This window comes from Triticum dicoccoides, chromosome 7A (assembly GCF_002162155.2).
Source record: "Triticum dicoccoides isolate Atlit2015 ecotype Zavitan chromosome 7A, WEW_v2.0, whole genome shotgun sequence".
Taxonomy (NCBI): Eukaryota; Viridiplantae; Streptophyta; class Magnoliopsida; order Poales; family Poaceae; genus Triticum; species Triticum dicoccoides.
Genome location: NC_041392.1, coordinates 105,502,890 through 105,523,687, shown reverse-complemented (window position 1 = coordinate 105,523,687; position 20,798 = coordinate 105,502,890). Strand labels below are relative to the sequence as shown.

The 20,798-nt window shown below is 44.3% G+C and overlaps 1 protein-coding gene and 1 pseudogene across 1 annotated transcript; one reads left to right on the top strand and one right to left on the bottom strand.

The window, feature by feature from the left end:
• Positions 1 to 14,194: 14,194 nt before the first annotated feature.
• Positions 14,195 to 16,130, top strand: LOC119333211 (annotated as a pseudogene).
• A 297-nt stretch (positions 16,131 to 16,427) lies between these two features.
• Positions 16,428 to 20,497, bottom strand: LOC119330276. Its single transcript, XM_037603384.1, has 9 exons — positions 20,267 to 20,497; positions 19,635 to 19,685; positions 19,344 to 19,365; positions 19,113 to 19,227; positions 18,982 to 19,014; positions 18,546 to 18,671; positions 17,493 to 17,599; positions 17,342 to 17,413; positions 16,428 to 17,265 (listed from the first exon to the last, which is right to left on the bottom strand). Exons 1-9 carry the CDS (start codon positions 20,462 to 20,464, stop codon positions 16,871 to 16,873), a joined length of 1,119 nt encoding a protein of 372 aa, XP_037459281.1. The 5' UTR covers positions 20,465 to 20,497; the 3' UTR covers positions 16,428 to 16,870.
• Between the last annotated feature and the right edge of the window lie 301 nt (positions 20,498 to 20,798).

Here is a 20,798-nt window from a genome sequence, read left to right as displayed (position 1 = left end):
ACTAACTATGGACCCGAAGGTCTGAGGTAAACTACTCACACTTCATCGGAGAGGCTATGATGATGTAGAAGCCCTCCGTGATGACGGCCCTCTTCCGGCGGAGCTCCGGAACAGGCCCCGAGATGGGATCTCGTGGATACAGAAAGTTGCGGCGGTGGAATTAGGTTTTTGGCTCCTGTTCTGATCGTTTGGGGGTACGTGTGTATATATAGGAGGAAGAAGTACGCCGGAGGAGCAACAAGGGGCCCACGAGGCAGGGGGCGCGCCTCCCACCCTCGTGACCGCCTCTTCTGTTCCTTGGAGCAGGGTCTAAGTCTCCTGGATCATGTTCGGTGAGAAAATCACGTTCCCGAAGATTTTATTCCGTTTGGACTCCGTTTGATATTTCGTTTATCCGAAACACTAAAATAGGCAAAAAACGGCAATTCTAGGCTGGGCCTCCGGTTGATAGGTTAGTCCCAAAAATAATATAAAAGTGGAAAATAAAGCCCAATATAGTCCAAAACAGTAGATAATATAGCATGGAGCAATCAAAAATTATAGATACGTTGGAGACATATCACCGTCTCGGGCGCACTCCAGGGACTTGCGGTAATCGCCGGTGATGGTGATGAGGCCCTTCGGACCCGACATATTCATCTTCAGGTACGCATAGTGGGGAACCGCCATGAATTTGGCGAGAGCGGGCCGGCCCAGCAACGCGTGATACGCGCTGGACAGGTCCACCACTTCGAACCAGATCGGTTCGCGTCGGAAGTGGCTACTGTCACCGAACAGGACGTCTAGCCGGACCCGGTCAATGGGGGAGCAGGAGAGGCCGGGCACGATGTCATGAAAGATCATCCGGGTCGGCTCCAGGTCCTCGGCCTTGAGGCCGATCTTGGTCATCGTGTCGCGGTAGAGGATGTTGATGTTGCTGCCGCCATTGATGAGGACTCGGGAGAACTTGCATGTGCGCTGCGCGACGATGGTGGGGTTGAGGACGAGGGCGTAACCACCCGGACTTGGCATGACTGCCAGGTGATCCTCCCGGGTCCAGGTTATCGGGCGATCCGATCAATGCATGAACTCTGGCTTGGCCGGGACGACGGTGTTCACCTCCTGCCGAAGGAGGCGCTCGCTGCGCTTGTCGGCACCGAGGCTGGTGAAGACGACGTAGGCCGCGTTCTGGTCTGGGTAGGCATCGTCGCGCATCACGCCGCCAGCTGGAGGCGGCAGTGGAGGAGGTGGCGGTTGTCCAGCGCCCGGAGCCGGAGCCGGAGAGGGCGGGACGTCGCCCCTCATGATGCGCTTGGTGATGGCGCACTGCCGAAGCGTGTGCGTGGAGGGTCTTGCGCCGCTGTGGTGCTTGTAGGGGGCGTCGAGCATCTGCTCGAAGCTCATGGCGGGTTGCCATGCCGTCTTGCCGGTTTGCCGGCGCTTCGCCGCCTGGTCCGCCGCGGGCTCGGTGGCCACGACGAGTCGGTTGTCGTGACGCGGCGCCGGCTGGTCGGCCTTGCGCTTGTTGTTCTGGTGATGCTGCTGTCGGCTTCTTTCGTCGACCGGTTTCGGAGGGGGAACCGGCTTCGCCTTGCCGGCTTCATCCAGCGCCACCTGGATCTTCATGGCGGAGTCGGCATTGGCGTACTTGTGTGCCGTCACCATGAGTGCGGCCATGGTGGTCGGCTTGGAGCATAAGAGCTTGTGCTTGAGGAGGGTGCCGTCTCGGCACCCGTTGACGAAGTAGTGGATCGCCTGGACTTCATGGACGCCCTCACAGCTGTTTCGGAGCTCGGTCCAGCATGCAAGGTACTCGTGGCCGGTCTCCGTAGGCCCTTGCACGCACATGGCGAGCTGGCTATGGCGGCCGGGTCACTTGTAGGTCCCCATGAAGTTGTGGATGAAGGCTTCCTCGAAGTCCACCCATGTGTTGATGCTGCGCGTCGGCAGGATGTTCAACCATGTGCGGGCCGACCCTTGGAGCATGAGCGGTGCGTAGCGCACGGCGAGACGATAATTGGCACCGATGATGCCAATGGCCGTGGTGTAATCGGTGAGCCAGTCTTCTGGCTTCACCGTCCCGTTGTACTTGGGGGTGTCGCGGGGGAGCATGAATCCTTTTGGAAAAGGCCCCTCCCGGATGTGGGGTCCGAAGCACGCCGGCCCGATAGCGCCGCTCTCCTCCATCTACAGGGAGTGAGCAAGCTGATCGAGGCGATGGCAAGCGTCGGCGTCGTCGATGGCGCGCGGGCCGAGTCGACTTGCGGCCAGGCCACGGGGGGGCGGGTCGGTTGGAGCCGGACGCCGGCCGTGCTGGCCGGGTCCGTGCTAGATCTCTAGGACGGGCTCGTCGCCCAATCCATCGGCGGCTGTAGCGGCCGGGTCGCGCCGAGTCAGGGTTCGGCCGGAGTGCGCCTCGCCGGGTGGCGAGGAAGCGGTGTGCAGAAGTTCACCGGACCCGCCAAGGCGGGCGGAGCCGGATCCCTTCGGCTTGGCGAGCTGGTTGAGGCGGTCCTGTTGGGCGTTGGCGGTGTGGAGGAGTTCGCGCATCCGCCCGATGCTCTCTTTCAGCTCCTCACCCGTGAGCTAGTCCAGGCCGGCTGCGGCTACCTGGGCAGCGCGCATGTTGTTCACTGGGGTCTCGTAGATGACTGGGATGGCGCCGAGGGCCCGGCCGATCGCTCCTCCCCGGGCACGCACATCAGCGACCCGGCTTGGGCCAGCCGCGGCGGACGTGAGTCCGTAGGCGGCATTGCGCTCTAGTTGAGCGGCGTCCAGGCGACGCTGAGTGGCGGCAAGCGTCTCGGACAGGTCCAGCATCTGCTGGCACCTTTCCTCGAGCTGGGTTCATGCCTCGGCGACGTTGGTGGCATCGGCGTCGGTGCTGATGGGGATGCGGAGGCTCAGCATTGCAGCACGCAATGGATTGGACGGCTCGATCCGTTCCGCCGTGGCCCTGGCTTCGGCTGCCTTCCTCATCTCGCTCGATGAGGAGGAGACGCCGTCGCTGGTGGCGAAGACCTCCACATGAACCTCTCCTGCCCCGACGGGGACGCTGCCGCCGGGGGAGAGGGGAGAGTCGGAGTAGCTGAGCACCTCGCTAGGGTACTTGTCGGTCGCGAACGCATCGGAGATGCGCAGCGCGGCGAAGGAGGCGGCGAGCGCGCCGATGACGTCGTCCGCCAGCGCGATGGACTCGTCGGTGTAGGAAAAGGGCCCCGTATGAAGCATGCTCCCGGCCAGCTCCTCGAGCTGCCCCACGGTGGGCGCCAACTGTCGTGGTGGGCGCACGAAAGATGCCAAGGGATGGCTAAAGAGAGGAGGAGGCTCGAGGGCGCTGGTGGGCTCCAGAGGCGAGGTTGGCATGAGCGGGCGCGGTAGTGTTGTTGGATGATCGATAATACAATGTCGCTCCTGGAGCTGTATGGAAGAGGAAGGAAACTGGCCAAGGCTTAGGCAGTTCCCTCTCCTTGGGTGTTACTAACTTGGCGAGTGTGATGGAATGAGTTCTCTGGTGTGTCTATATCTCTCCTCCCTCCTTTCTCTGCATGAGGGCTCCTGGGGGTTTTACAGGTCAACCCCCTAGGGGTACAATGGTAATGTTACAAGTTGGTGGGTCCATAGTGTCGACGTCCGGGGACCCGGGCTGGGTCCCGCTAAGGGCTTGTGGTTCGTCGGGTTCCCCTAGGTGCAGGCCCTGCGTGCCTAGGGGGACTGTCGCCGTCTTGTCAATCGTCAGGGCGTGGCCGGGTCGAGCCACGCCGGCCTTTGTCAGCGGGTAGGTGAGGAGCACTGTTGCTACGTACCCACTGACCAGAGGCATGGGCGGGGCACTGTCGCCTTGGTCATCATTGATTGAAGCCTTGTCCCATTGCACGGCCTGGATGGGATGGGTTCTGACACGTGGCTGGATTGCGTAGCACGCCACGGGTGGTGTTGTCTTGTTGAGGAAGCTTTAGTCGTGTCGGTTTCGGCTGTCTTGCGCTAGTTGTTGAGGCCCAGTCGACGCGTCTTGCCGGGTCGGCTAGTCTGGCCGGCTTGCGGGGCTTGGTCGGGTCGAGCGACCCGGCCAAGCGCGTGCCGGTATTGAGGGGCAGTACTGACCCCGTTGTTTTTGAAGAAGATTCGGGTTCCGTTGCCTGCCCGGGGTCCATCCCCCCGACAATAATAGCATGGAACAATTAAAAATTATAGATACATTGGAGACGTATCAAGCATCCCCAAGCTTAATTCATACTCGTCCTCGAGTAGGTAAATGATAAAAACAGAATTTTTGATGTGGAATGCTACCTAACATATTTATCTATGTAATTCTCTTTATTGTGGCATGAATGTTCAGATCCGTAAGATTCAACACAAAAGTTTAATATTGACATAAAAACAATAATATTTCAAGCATACTAACAAAATAATTATGTCTTCTCAAAATAACATGGCATAAGAAAGTTTATCCCTACAAAATCATATAGTCTGGCTATGCTCCATCTTCATCACACAAAATATTCAAATCATGCACAACCCCGATGACAATCCAAGCAATTGTTTCATACTTTAGTATTCTCAAACTTTTTCAACTTTCACGCAATACATGAGCGTGAGCCATGGACATAGCACTATAGGTGGAATAGAATGGTGGTTGTGGAGAAGACAAAAGGAGAAAGATGGTCTCACATCAACTAGGTGTATTAATGGGCTATGGAGATGCCCATCAATAGATATCAATGTGAGTGAGTAGGGATTGCCATGCAACGGATGCACTAGAGCTATAAATGTATGAAAGCTCAACGAAAGAAATTAAGTGGGTTGTGCATCCAACTTGCTTGCTCACGAAGACCTAAGGCATTTTGAGGAAGCCCATTGTTGTAATTTACAAGCCAAGTTCTATAACGAAAATTCCCACTAGTATATGAAAGTGACAAAATAAGAGACTCTCTATCATGAAGATCAAGGTGCTACTTTGAAGCACAAGTGTGGAAAAAGGATAGTAGCATTGTCTCTTCTCTCTTTTTCTCTCCTTTTTTTGTTTGGCTTCTTTGCCCTCCCCTTTTTTCATTGTCTTCTTTGGCCTCTTTTTTTTTCTCACACGGGACAATGCTCTAATAATGATGATCATCACACTTCTATTTATTTACAACTCAAGGATTACAACTCGATACTTAGAACAATATATGACTCTATATGAGTGCCTCCAGCGGTGTACCGGGATGTGCAATGGATCAAGAGTGATATGTATGAAAAAAATATGAATGGTGGCTTTGCCACAAATACGATGTCAACTACATGATCATGCAAGGCAATATGACAATGATGGAGCGTGTCATAATAGACGGAACGGTGGAAAGTTGCATGGCAATATATCTCGGAATGGCTATGGAAATGCCATAATAGGTAGGTATGGTGGCTGTTTTGAGGAAGGTAAATGGTGGGTTTATGGTACCAGCGAAAGTTGTGTGGTACTAGAGAGGCTAGCAATGGTGGAAGGATGAGAGTGTGTATAATCCATGGACTCAACATTAGTCATAAAGAAATCACATACCTATGCAAAAGTCTTTATCTATCAAAACAAAGTACTACGCGCATGCTCCTAGGGGTATAGATTGGTAGGAAAAGACCATCGCTCGTCCCCGACCGCCACTCATAAGGAAGACAATCAAAAAATATCTCATGCTCCAACTTCGTTACATAACGGTTCACCATACGTGCATGCTACGGGACTCACAAACCTTAACACAAGTATTTCTCAAATTCACAACTACTCACTAGCATGACTCTAATATCACCATCTTCATATCTCAAAACAATCATAAGGAATCAAACTTCACATAGTATTCAATGCACTTTATATGAAAGTTTTTATTATATCCCTCTTGGATGCCCATCATATTAGGACTAAATTCATAACCAAAGCAAATTACCATGCTGTTCTAAAAGACTATCAACATAATATAAGTGAAGCACTGAGAGTTCATCAATTTCTTCAAAAATAAAACTACCATCATGCTCTAAAAAGGTATAAGTGAAGCACTAGAGCAAATGACAAACTACTCCGAAAGATATAAGTGAAGATCAATGAGCAGTCGAATAATTATGCAACTATGTCAAGACTCTCTAACATTTAAGAATTTCAGATGTTGATATTTTATTCAAAAAGCAAGCAAAACAAAATAAAATGACATTGCAAGGATAGCACATATCATGTGAAGAAGCAAAAACTTAGGCTCAACCAAAACTGGCCGATAGTTGTTGAAGAAGAAAGGTGGGATGCCAACCGGGGCATCCCCAAGCTTAGATGCTTGAGACTTCTTGAAATATTGACTAGGGATGTCTTGGGCATCCCCAAGCTTGAGCTTTTGTGTCTCCTTAATTCCTTTCATATCGCGGTTTCCCTAAATCTAAAAGAAACTTCATCCACACAAAACTCAACAAGAACTCGTGAGATAAGTTAGTACAAATCCATGCTAAACCTTATCATTCTCTACTGTAGAAAAACACTAAAATTATAATTTGACATTGCGTACTAAATGCCTCTGCATATTTAGGAGTCATATCCTTAAATAGAATCATTAAACAAGCAAACATATGCAAACATAACTGCAATTTGTCTAAATAGGATAGTCTGTAAGGAATGTAAGAGGAATCATATTTCCCTAACTCCAAAAATTCTGAAAAATAACCACACTGTATATAATTTGTTGTTGATGATTGTGTAAAAATTTCAAGATTTTATCATATTCTGACTATTCACAAATATTCAAAACATAACAGCAAACTTTCTGTTTTTAAAACAGCAACATATGGACTTGAAAAACAAGCATGGTAAAGGTTATACTTGACCCTTTTATTTAACTAAAAGATGCAAAACATTACTCTAAATAACATCAACCAAACCCTAATAAAATAAAATGATGCTCCAAGCAAAACACATATCATGTGGTGAATAAAAATATAGCTCCAAGTAAAGTTACCGATGAACGAAGATGAAAGAGGGGATGCCTTCTGGGGCATCCCCAAGCTTAGGCTCTTGGTTGTCCTTGAATATTACCTTGGGGTGCCTTGGTCATCCCCAAGCTTAGGCTCTTGCCACTCCTTATTCCATAGTCCATCGAATCTTTACCCAAAACTTGAAAACTTCACAACAGAAAACTTGTAAGCTCCGTTAGTATAAGAAAGCAAATCACCACTTAGGTACTGTCAAGACAAGATTCATAATTTTTCTCACATGATTCCTACTGTACCATATCATTTCTACAATTTATATTAAGCAATATGATCCATAGAAACTAGAAAACAAGCAAATTATGCATCGAAAACAGAATCTGTAAAAAACAGAACAGTCTGTAGTAATCTGGTGATTTCGAATACTTCTGTAACTCCACAAATCCTAATAAATTAGGAAGTCCTAGGAAATTTTTTTATTAATCCTCTTCAAAAATAATCAGTATTTTATCACGCTTATGTTAAATATGAAAACTAATCTCCTGGACGCAGAAGTTCCTGTTTTTCAGCAGGATCAAATCAACTATCACCAAAGAAGATCCTAAAGGCTTTACTTGACACTTTATTGAAACAAAAGCTATAAAACATGATTACTACAGTAGAATAATCATGTGAGCACACAAAAATAGTGGGTATAAATGTTGGGTTGTCTTCCAACAAGCGCTTTTCTTTAATGCCTCTATAGCTAGGCATGATGATGTTAATGATGCTCACATAAAAGATAAGAGTTGAAATATAAAGGGAGCATCATGAAGCATATGACTAGCACATTTAAGTCTAACCCACTTCATATGCATAGGGATTTTGTGAGCAAACAACTTATGGGAACAAGAATCAACTTGCATAGGAAGGTAAAACAAGCATAGCTTCAAGATTTTCAACACATAGAGAGGAAACTTGATATTATTGCAACTCCTACAAGCATATGTTCCTCCCTCATAATAATTTTCAGTAGCATCATGAATGAATTCAAAAATATAACCATCACATAAAGCATTATTTTCATGATGCACAAGCATAGAAATTTTACTACTCACCACATAAGCAAAATTCTTCTCATTCGGAATAGTGGGAGTAAACTCAACAAAATAACTATCGTGTGAGGCATAATCCAATTGAAAATTAAAATCAAGATGACAAAGTTTCATGGTTATCATTGTTCTTTATAGCATACATGTCATCACAATAATCATCATAGATAGCAACTTTGTTCTCATAATCAATTGAAACCTCTTCCGAAATAGTGGATTCATCACTAAATAAAGTCATGACCTCTCTGAAACCACTTTCATCAACATAATCATCAGAAATAGGAGGCATGCTATCATCATAATAAATTTGCTCATCAAAACTTGGGGGACAAAAAATATCATCTTCATCAAACAAAGCATCCCCAAGCTTGTGGCTTTGCATATCATTAGCATTATGGATATTCAAAGAATTCATACTAACAACATTACAATCATGCTCATCATTCAAAGATTTAGTGCCAAACATTTTAATGCATTCTTCTTCTAACACTTTGGCACAATTATCAGAATCCTTATTTTCATGAAAGACATTAAAAAGATGAAGCATATGAGGCAACCTCAATTCCATTTTTTGTAGTTTTCTTTTATAGACTAAACTAGTGATAAAACAAGAAACGAAAAGATTCGTTTCCAAGATCTAAAGATATACCTTCAAGCGCTAACCTCCCCAGCAACGGCGCCAGAAAAGAGCTTGATGTCTACTACACAACCTTCTTCTTGTAGACATTGTTGGGCCTCCAAGTGCAGAGGTTTGTAGGACAATAGCAAATTTCCCTCAAGTGGATGACCTAAGGTTTATCAATCCGTGGGAGGCGTAGGATGAAGATGGTCTCTCTCAAACAACCCTGCAACCAAATAACAAAGAGTCTCTTGTGTCCCCAACACACCCAATACACTGGTAAATTGTATAGGTGCACTAGTTCGGCGAAGAGATGGTGATACAAGTGCAATATGGATGGTAGATATAGGTTTTTGTAATCTGAAAATATAAAAACAGCAAGGTAACTAATGATAAAAGTGAGCGAAAACGGTATTGCAATGTGTTGAAACAAGGCCTAGGGTTCATACTTTCACTAGTGCAAGTTCTCTCAACAATAATAACACAATTGGATCATATAACTATCCCTTAACATGCTACAAAGAGTCACTCCAAAGTCACTAATAGCAGAGAACAAACGAAGAGATTATTGTAGGGTACGAAACCACCTCAAAGTTATTCTTTCTGATCGATCTATTCAAAAGTCCGTAATAAAATAACACAAAGTTATTCTTTCCGTTCGATCTATCCTAGAGTTCGTAGTAGAATAACACCTTAAGACACAAATCAACCAAAACCCTAATACCACCTAGATACTCCAATGTCACCTCAAATATCTGTGGGTATGATTATACGATATGCATCACACAATCTCAGATTCATCTATTCAACCAACACAAAGAACTTCAAAGAGTGCCCCAAACTTTCTACCAGAGAGTCAAGATGAAATCGTGTGCCAACCCCTATGCATAAGTTCATGAGGTCACGGAACTCGCAAGTTGATCACCAAAACATACATCAAGTGGATCACGGGAATATCCCATTGTCACCACAGATAAGCACATGCAAGACATACATCAAGTGTTTTCAAATCCTTAAAGACTCAATCCGATAAGATAACTTCAAAGGGAAAACTCAATCCATTACAAGAGAGTAGAGGGGGAGAAACATCATAAGATCCAACTATAATAGCAAAGCTCGTGATACATCAAGATCGTGCCATATCAAGAACACGGGAGAGAGAGAGAGAGAAAGAGATCAAACACATAGCTACTGGTACATACCCTCAGCCCCGAGGGTGAACTACTCCCTCCTTGTCATGGAGAGCGCCGGGATGATGAAGGTGGCCACCGGTGATGGATTCCCCCCTCCGGCAGGGTGTCGGAACAGGGTCCTGATTGGTTTTTGGTGGCTACAGAGGCTTGCGGCGGCGGAACTCCCGATCTAGGTTTCTTTTCGGGGGTTTGTGTATTTATAGGAATTTTTTGCGTCAGTCTCACATCAGGGGGGGTCTTCGAGTCATCCACGAGATAGGGGGGCGAGCCCAGGGGGTAGGGCGCGCCCTCCACCCTCGTGGATGGCTCGGGACTCTTCTGGCCCAACTCTTTTACTTCGGGAGCTTCTTTTGGTCCATAAAAAATCATCAAAAATTGTCACGTCAATTGGACTCCGTTTGGTATTCTTTTTCTGTAAAACTCAAAAACAAGAGAAAAACAGAAACTGGCACTGTGCTCTAGGTTAATAGGTTAGTCCCCAAAATCATATAAAATAGTATATAAAACATCCAAGATGGATAATATAATAGCATGAAACAATCAAAAATTATAGATACGTTGGAGACGTATCAGTACTATTTTATTTTCTCTTTTGACCTTGTTGTACGTGGGTTTCCTCGCCACTTTGTATCGGTTCGACCGGTTGTGCCTTTATTTATAAAGGGGGACAAAGGCCTGTCTCGAGAAAGGCTGCGGACAAAGATGCTGCTTTGTCTTCTTGCAAGGAGAGTGTGGTTAAGAAAACATGACAACTATGAGGAGAAATGAAGTAGGAGAGAGGATCTATTTGTTATTCTATATACCAAAGAGAGTCATCCTCAATAACTTATTTATCTCAACATGCATGCAAGTATGCCACCTTACCATATAATTATGAATGGGATAAGGCCCACATCAACATGCAATCATGCATGAGAAACGACTCACCACAACATTCAGCCATGCATGGAAAAATGTTTATCATTCAACTAATATATTTATGTTCAATAAATTGTTACAACTATACATGATAAGTCGTATGCATTTTAAACTTTGGTTCTCACATTATCAACTAAATTTCCATTAACCAATTCTCGTAGCAGCGCAGGGTATCGTCTAGTTTTTATTATTCCTTCGCAACTTACTGGTATTCAATTAGTATGCATAGGTGGAGTCCTACTGGAACACACATGACAAATTTATTATATAATCAAATCAAGAGCAAAGTTTGACAACTATACAAATATTCTCTCTGGAGAACTGAAAAAAATAGTCATATCCTATCCGGTGTGTATTTTGTACGTATCCACCTTTTATGTGTTTCTCCGTAATCTCAGCGGAACGTTCCACCGAGCTCCCAAACAGGGACTTGGTCTTTCGGTGGTTGGGTCTCGGTAGTGTGACATCGGAAGGCCAGTGCCAAGAGACGACTTTGGATTTGGGAATGTGACAGCGAAAGCACGAGAAGACGCGTCAATTTTATTTTATTTTGACCAAAAGCGCTTGCGCCAATTTGTGGTGCAGTGCTTGATTTGTTGCTACGTGCATTATAGAGAGAAAGATATCGAATTCTGGTAGGGCCTAGACACGGTTGCGCCAGTTTGTGGTTGGAAACTTGGATGTGCTATGGCCCCTTTGGATGGAAAGAGGTAGTACGTTCCATTGTCATCGCCGCCTCCCTCGTAACCCAGGCCATCGATCGTTCTACACAACTGTTACGCCGCCCAGCTGCCGTGGTATGTATCCGTAGCTTAACTTCTTCCTTTCTTTCTCTTGATTTCTTGACATGGATTGCCTCAACTCGTACCGAGTTGGTTCCGCCTTAATTTTGGTAGGCTCTGCTTGTCTGCTTCCTTCGAAATAAATTGGTCAACAGTCTCATAGTTAGGGCCTCTCAAGTTTTAAGAAAAAGTATATCAATTTTGGAGGATCAAAACTGGTTTCGAGAGTTTTCTACGAGGATTCGTTTGGTTTGCTGGATTGTATCCCGTAAATATTTCTTTCTAAGGAGTGGCGATTCCGGTATGCAGCATCCACAGAAAAGTTTCCATTGACCTTTTCTTTGCAGGGAAAAGCTTCCATTGACCTTAATTATATGGAAAATTTGTTTGTTTCTATGACAATTCACGTACACGTCAGTCTTCTTTATAGAAAACAATCCCTGCTTCATATTTGAGGGACTTTTTGGGTTCAGAAACTATTTCCATACGAAGTTTGGAGGGTTCTATTCCTTAGATAATTTCCTCACATATGACACTTGTTGGTGTTTGTAGGATTGAAATCCATATGGTTTTCTCCTATGATCTACTCCCTCCGTCCAAAAATACTTGTCATTAGTTTTAGTTCAAATTTGAACTAAAACCACGACAAGTATTTTGAAACGGAGGAAGTACTTTATGTGCAATTTTAGAGGCGACTCCCATTTAATCAAACCTCATTGAAAATTCTTTGCTTAAACAATAACTATAACATAGATATGATCCTTCAAAAGAAATCATGTGTTTTTCATGCGGCGCAACCAAACAATTTCTATTGCACATTTCCGTGGTTTCCCTTCATGTTGTAGTCAACAATGGCAATTCCTCCGATTTTCCTATTTCTAGTGTTTTTGTGTGTTTTCCTTTTTTTTCTTTTTTTTTGCGAAAATTGTGCGTTTTCCTTTGAAAGTCCTTTTTGGTTTGCTGGATTTGAAAGCATAAGAAATGCAAACAAACACATTAATATGGTAGAAATACATGTGCAAAAAGAAGACTACAAACACAAATGAATTTTGTAAACTTGGGAGTTTGATCTACATGGAAAGAAAAAAACATACACATTCTAATAAACAAGTCAAACTGCTTGGTAAAAGTTATCAGTATGTGCGATGTTGGTATGCCACTAAAGAATTTGGTCTCGTTCTTTGTGCATAAGAATTCTAAAAAGAGGTTCGAATGGATTTAAGATTTTTCACGTTTTCCTTTAAGGAGATTGGTTTTTCTACATCCCAGTTCGGCGCACCACGCAAGAAAACATAGCAAACCATTTCAAAAAAAAATCTTAAACTTTGTGGGAATGACTATGAACAAATGTTAGAGCTGCTTGCAAATTTTAGTGGTCAAATGACATTTGAGGAGCTCTGTACAAAAAAAATACACAAAATGTATGTGCACTGTTTAAGCAAAATTTGTAAAAAAAATGTACAATGATCCTGGGATGTCATTTGACCACAAAACTTTGCAAGCACTTCTAACATTTGTTCATAGTCATTCCCACAAAATTTCAGACTTTTCCTAAATGTTTTGCTATATTTTCTTGCATGGGTGAACCGAACTAGGGTGTAGAAAAACCATTCACTTTCCTTTGAAACCGATATGAAAGAAAATGGTCCTCCTTTTTTTTTATCCATTCATTTGAACATAATAAATAAATTAATAGTGCCACCAAAGTAAAATTTCCTACTCGAATATTTCTCCGCCACTTTTTCCCACGTACCAAAGAGGCCCTTAGGTGCCACGACATCCAATTCCTATATTTTCCCATTCATGTATTCTTTTTTTTTTTTGAGGAACCCATTGGAATTTCGCGAATCAAGATGCTCCCGGTGGGTGCACTAACACTTCGCCAAATACAATTAATTAGAGTTTGACTACATAGAAAATAAATTAATCTCCAACACTTTTGCATGTAGCCTGCGGGTTAGTGCAGATCACATAAGGCCTTATACAATGCAAGGTGCTTAGAAGAGGTGGTTGGAGAAATAAATCAGGCTTTTCTTAAGCACCAGTGCCTATTTGTACAGGCAGACGCTTAATTAGGTGTCTCTCTTGTAGAAATAGGCACCGGTGCTTCAGAAGAAGCCTGTTTATTTTTCTAAGCACCTCCCTAAGCACCTAGCATTGTACAAGGTAAGCGTCTGCCATGTACAAATAGGCACCGGTGCTTAAGAAAAGCCTGATTTATTTCTTCAAGCACCTCCCTAAACACCTTGCATTGTACAAGGCCTAAGTTGAACTGTGAATGTGTTATTGTTGCAGAAACATCTATACTGGAAACTGCTAACTGGGTACTTGGAGAAAAAGAAAACTTGCTAAGTGGTCACTCCCAGTATTCTCTACACAATCAGCGAAAGAAAAAATATTACTTCATGCATAAAGCAGAAGTTTGAAAAAGTAAACTACAACTCTGCAAAACAAATTGCATAATTAGATCATCAGGTTCACATTGAAAAAACAGATCGGTGGCTAGTATCAAACCAACCAGTAATCACCAGGTTTAATGTTTGCCTTTTGAATTCAAAATATATAATAATTTGTTCCCATAACTATATAATTAGTACAGTGAATTTACTTGTTTGGAACAGGTGGCAGGTCAGAAAACTTTACTTGGAGATCAGCTACATAACCCTTGTTCACATAATGGAGCGCTTTGAGGACATGATTAGAGAATTCATCAAAAGCAACGAAAGGGCAAAGTGGAGACCAGTGAACAATCCTGGTATAAATAACTTCACAGAAGATGAGATTAAAATGATTACGAAGAACTACAAAAATCCCATAGGCAAAGGTGCCTTTGGAGAAGTTTACCGAGGCGTTCTTGATGATGGTAGTACAGTTGCAGTCAAGAAATATATCTGCCAGAATTTGAAAGACGGGTTTGCTAAGGAGATATCTGTTCATTGCCGAATCAGCCACAAGAATGTTGTTAGGCTCTTGGGCTACTGTTTAGAAGAAAATGTTTTAATGATTGTCACCGAGTATATCCCTGGAGGAAACCTCAAAGGTCTTCTCCATGGCAGCGATGATCACATTTCTTTGGATGCAAGGTTGGGTATTGCTATAGACTGTGCTGAGGCATTAGCATGCATGCATTCATTGCATCAATCAATCATTCATGGTGATATCAAGCCTGACAACATACTTCTAGATGAGAACTTGGGTGCAAAATTATCCGACTTTGGAATATCAAGGTTGCTTTGCAAGGACGGAACTGCTTACACCATGCACGTTGCAGGAAGCAGAGGTTACATGGATCCAGAGCTCTTTGAAACTGGACGGGTCGATCCTAGAAAATGATGTTTACAGTTTCGGGGTTGTTACGGTAGAGCTTGTTACCAGGGCAAAGGTAAATGAGAATGGGATGAGTACCGGAGTCACGAGAAACTTCACTCAAGTTATTGAAAAGGAGAAAACAGCAAGAGCGATGTTTGATACTAAAATAGCAAAGGTGAGCAACATGAAAGTTCTGTACAAGATAGGAAAGCTTGCAGCTGAATGTCTCAGAAGGGATATAAAAAAACGCCCTGAAATGAAAGATGTTACAGAACGTCTACGGGCTCTTAGAAAAGCTTACTGCCAGCAAGATCAAGAAAAAACAGGTCAGTGGTCGATGTACTACAAGCTGAAATATTTGGGCATGTTTAGTACTTGGAATGCACCCCGGAATTTCATGAGGAACGCAGGTCAAATAGTAGAGCAAACGCAAAAACTGAGGGTTTTCACAAGAGAAGAAATAAGAAAAATCACCAATGGTTATTCATCAGATGTGATTGCCAAGTGTTCATCTTGTGAGGTCTACAGAGGGACACTTGAGGACAACACATTGGTGGCAGTGAATATAGAGACCAGCATGATGGTAGATGAAGCCCATAGTAAATCCTTTACAAATAGCATGCTCATCTATTCTATCATTCTCCACAATAACATGATCAAACTGTTGGGTTATCACTTGGAGGCGGATGTCCCAATATTGGTGCATGAGTTTGCTGCAAATGGGAATCTCCAAGACATCCTTCGTGGCAACTACAGCTTCCCACTTGGTATACGTCTAGATATCGCAGTTGGTTGCACGGAAGCGTTAGCATATCTGCATTCACAATCCTTTGCATTTGTGGGTGCTAACATCACACCCGCCAACATACTGCTAGATGACAGTTTGGTACCGAAGGTCTCAGGGCCTCTCTTCATATGTGACAGCATCACTAGCACATCAGGCGATGTTTACAGTTTTGGAACTCTCCTTTTGGAACTTATAACCAGAAAACAAGGAGGGTATCGCAGCAACAGCCCGCAGGAACTTAGGAAAGCTTACATGAAAAAAGGGCACACCATGTTTGACAAGGAGATAGCCACGAAGGCGGACATGTTCATACTTGAAAGGATCCAGATGGTGGCAATGGACTGTTTGAAACTGGATGAATTGGCGCGACCGATAATGGCAGAGGTGGCAGAGCGGCTTCAGAGGCTTAAAAATGTCGAAAGCATGGGAAGCGAACTGCGGGAGCTCTCGATGCTGAGGAGGTTGGTAGCTTCCAGTATCAGGAAAGCTAGAGAAAACACTGCCCCGGCCGCCTGAGCAGAAACATGGAATTTGTGATCATTCATTTTTGCAATTTACTACTCCACGCTCTTGTACGTGTGTGTATCGTACTGCCAATTTGGCTTACTGTTTCTATAAGGCCGGCATTGAGAGTTTCCCTTCCAGCAATAGTCTCGCGCTAAGTAGCCGAGGCTCGCTTGGGAGCCCCCTGGCTTGCATAAAATCAACCTCGGGAAAAATAACACCCTTTCAGTACTCTTGCAGACAAGCAATTTGGATTTGTCAAGAAACGCCAACCATGTTTTCCAAGTAAAGCAAGGTTAAACAGATGCAAGTCTCCCAATCCCATGCCACATTTGCATTTCGGAGTTGCTGGGTTGCTCCAGGACACCCAGTGCACTGATTTCTTGTCAAGTGAGCTGCTCCAAAAATATTTCGCCATGGGAAGTTAAGACTCTTACAAACCTCTTTTGTTAACAGGGACATACTCATAGGGTACAGCGGAATTGCCTGAATGGCCAATTTCAGAAAAATTTCCTGGCCAGCACAAGCTAGCAGTATCACAGGTGTGGTCGAACGTGCCACTAGTAATACGACCCACTGTTGTAGGAAGGCCCAAGTATCTCTCGTTGAAGGCCTCCGGGAATACTGACTTCCTCACTGCCCCAATCCCAGTGTCACGCACTCTCGTCCATTCACAGCAACTCGCACTCCTTAACAGCTCCAGCATCGCCACAGCACACTTACATACAGCATTATTCATACCAGCCTAGACGTCACATATGCTCACGAGGACGCTTGTACAGGACAGTCTCCTCCTCGAGCTCAGCCTGGGCCCCGCTCACCAGAACCCAGACCTCAGAGATCTTCTCGACGGTGCCGTCGAAGAGGTCGACAGTGGTGAACGCACGTGAGGTGGGCCCCACGGATCCCGATTCTTGGAGCTCATCTCTTTCGCCGGTGGAGATCATGGAGGGGCTCATTGCTTCTGCAGGATTCACCCTAGGCACGACCGCTCCGTTCAGATATATGGTCTGGTTGTTGGCTCCGAAGGCGATCATCTTTCGGAGTCCTACCCCGTAGGCTAGGCTCTTGTGCATGTGCCCGAACACGACCAGCGGGATCGAAACCCTGGTCTCCCTTTGCAGGTCGGATATCGCTTGTTCCAGATCTGCAGGAGTTGCCATATGAAGCAGCCGTTTCAGAAAAGGTTAGCTAAATGGGGAGTATCGTCATGAATACCGGACCTGGATCGCCATGATCGCCACCGCCAGCTACCCAATCCCGCCCGCAGATATCATCGATCCTTGAACCTAGACCTGCGTGTAGGCATGATGAAAGGTAAGCTTTTAGGAAATGAGAAGTCTATACAACTAGATTATTCGAATGTTCAGAGACCTGTTGGTCCATTATGTGCAAGTAGTATCACAGAATGCTCCTCTGGTGCAGCCGTAGCAGCATCGTATATCTTCCTCGCACTTCCTGCCATATCATCGACACCATACCTACATGAATGGTTGCAGCCAACCAACGAGCGATGAATTATAAGTTACAGTTATGACTTATGAACAACAACAGAAGTTCTTCACAGAAGGGAGAGGACAAAAGCAAGAATGGCCTGTGATGCACTTCCCATATAAGGCAGACTAAGAAGCTGTAGGAATGGCCAAATGGCAGTCAATTAGCTACCACATCTCCCCATGGGGAGAGAAAGTTAACTACCACATCTCGTAGGTGTATCATCATGTGTTAATCTTACCATCTATAGAGTGTCAACAAAATGGGCAAACAGCAAAGAGGTGAAAATAGTTCTAGTGAAACTTTTGGAGGCTGGGCTGTATTAATCCTAGCGGTCAGTGAATGCAGAGTGCAGACTAATAAGTTAGTTCAATAACCAAAACAGTAAGGAACCAATTACTCTACACATCTGGTCTGGTGTCCTCGTCTTCTTATGATGATTTCAGATTTTGAAATATACAACATATTACCCTTAGGCCTTAGATCCTTATAAGCGCACCAACATGCGTGCACTAATATTTTTACTGCCTAACACAAGTAGCCAAGCACAGGATAACAAACTAGCCTCGTGATACAATTAGGATAATCGCGAATAAACTATGAAACCTTTAAGCTTGACATCGGGATTTATTTTTCCGAATCATGCAGGAGGGTGACATCCAGATGTTTATCTACTAGCAAATACAGCAATACCTTTTGGATAAATAATTCATTAATACTTGACATGAGAAGGAAATAAATATGATATCTGCCACTCTGGTCATTGTATTACCAAGCCATTACTACACAAGCTCACATGACAGCTTTAAAAACATAATTCAGAAATAGCAGAAGTGAAGGACAAGATTTTAGAAACAAATTCATGACAAGGATATACCTAACAGAACAGTTGAGAAACCTAGATATCTATTGGTTAGTACATCTCTTACCAACCGTTGTGACAGAAGCTTTGGTCTAAATAACCTGTCACCCCCACAAGAAAATGGTCGCCCACCAACAACACTCAGCTTTATTGTTGGAAAATCCAAACATTGATATCCAACATGCTGCTGACCAAGGCTGATATTCACAAGAAAAAAAATATCAGTGGCCGCATTTCCTGCACAAAGGGTATCATAGTCTGCTTAAGACAGCTAATAAACCAGACTCATCCTGCACTTCTAGCACTGCGAACTACAAAAGCCAAATTAGGCTGAGAATTAGTTAACCTTTATCTCTTTAGCGGTCCCTAATCACAGTTTACTTGATTCAATCCCTCTTAAATTTAAGTATCATGCCAACTTAGTTCTTTGCTTTTAAATAAAAAGGGAAACACCTAACGAAATGTCCTAGCAGCAAATGCAGCTCGTAGCATATTAAAGGATCTTACCTTTCAAGCTGAAGACGGATACGATCTACCTTCCTGGGTACCAATCAAGTACACAAGGATTTTAGAATAGCTAAGTGCAGTACTGCAGTTAATTAAATTTTCAACTTACTAAATGAAAATATGACTCATACTTCTCTGAAAATTGATGTGTGCGCCAGCAATCATGATTACCAAGAATTGCCGCCTTCGGAAACTGAAGATCTGAAATGCTTTTGACAAGTTGAACATTCTCGTTGCCATAATCACCTGCCACAAATAGAGGAGAACAAACAGGAGATGACAAACAATAAGCACATTGCATGCACTTCAACAACGAAAATGAAATTAGCAAATCATAATGCAGAAATAGCAAGGAAGAATACCTGTGAAAAGCACCAGATCTGGCTGCATTTCAAATATAAAAAGTTAGAGCTTCTGACAACAACAAAATCTGGACTGAGAATTATGTGTAGTATGAATTTTTCTTTCAAAGTGCAATGCCCATATTGTAAATGGAACACATGTAACATGATTAAGAATGAATGGCTGGAGGCCAGCGCATTACAAACAGACAGGACACGTGCATTGTAGAACAAGGGAGAAGTTACAACAATGAAATAGACATGATGAGATATCCAAATACAACAGACTGGATCCATATAAATGTGCAATACCTGAAGAAAATGGAGTGCCTTTGTATCTTCATCAAGGATCCAATCATCGTGCTGCAATGTCCAATGCATAACATCCAATTAATACCCTATTCTTGTTATGTGGATTTCAGGGGATACATGATAACAATATATCTATTTTCTATACTTTGATGGTTTAGTGTAGCCAAACTTAAGAAGGTGAAAGTTAACAGTTCCTCCCCTTTCAGAGAAATAAGGGCTAGCAACTCCTTGTGTAAAGCACATCCACTCTTGGTTCATATAGACGCCAGAATCCTGAATGAAGCAACTCATCGTCCTATATGACCCATCTAAACTAAGATCAAATGCACCTTAGATGCACACCACTCGCAATTCGCAAACAAAAATAGATATCGTTGAACCTGAATCCCCCTTGTTGCCCCCAAATCGGAGCCTAACTGAATTAACCAGGTCAAGGAGCAGAGACTTCGGTGCACAATCCCCACCTCCGCCCTGCTCAGAACCCACTACGCGTACGAACCCCATGAAGAACCACAACGCCACGCCAGAACTATCCATGCCAGTTTCCACGACCCGAACCACGCCCGCGAGGAAATAGAGGGTTAAACGGTTTTATTTAACTTTTAATAAGAGGGGGGAGGGAGGGAGAGTACCACATCGCCGACGACCGCGAGGCGGACGCGGCCGGCTCCGGCGCCGGCGCCGGAGGAGGCCATGGACCTGGACCCGGGCTTGGGCGGCGGCGTGGCCGGGGAGGAGGGGAGAGGAGGAGGATTCGCGGGGGCGCGCGCGGCTACTGCTGCTGCTCCCGCCGCCGACCAAGAAGAAAGGGAGCACGACCGCACGAACATTTTGTTTCGGGTCGTATTGGGTGCGTGCCAGGCTGCCAGCTGCCCTGCGGTAGGTGCACGGTGCATACGCGCGCGAGCACGGTGGCTCACCTGGTTGTCAATGTTTTTTAAGGAACTAGACGATGCCTCCCACGTTGTGTTGTTACGGAAATATTTTACAATATATTTCTAAGATATTAATAATTTTATGGAAATAAGAATATTTGGATAAATAATATATGAGCTAAAACTAAAAATACATATTGTTATTTGTGATTGATTATTGTATTTTGTAAAATATTTATTAAATATATCATGCATGTTTGCATGTTGAAGTGAATCTTTTCCTATGACT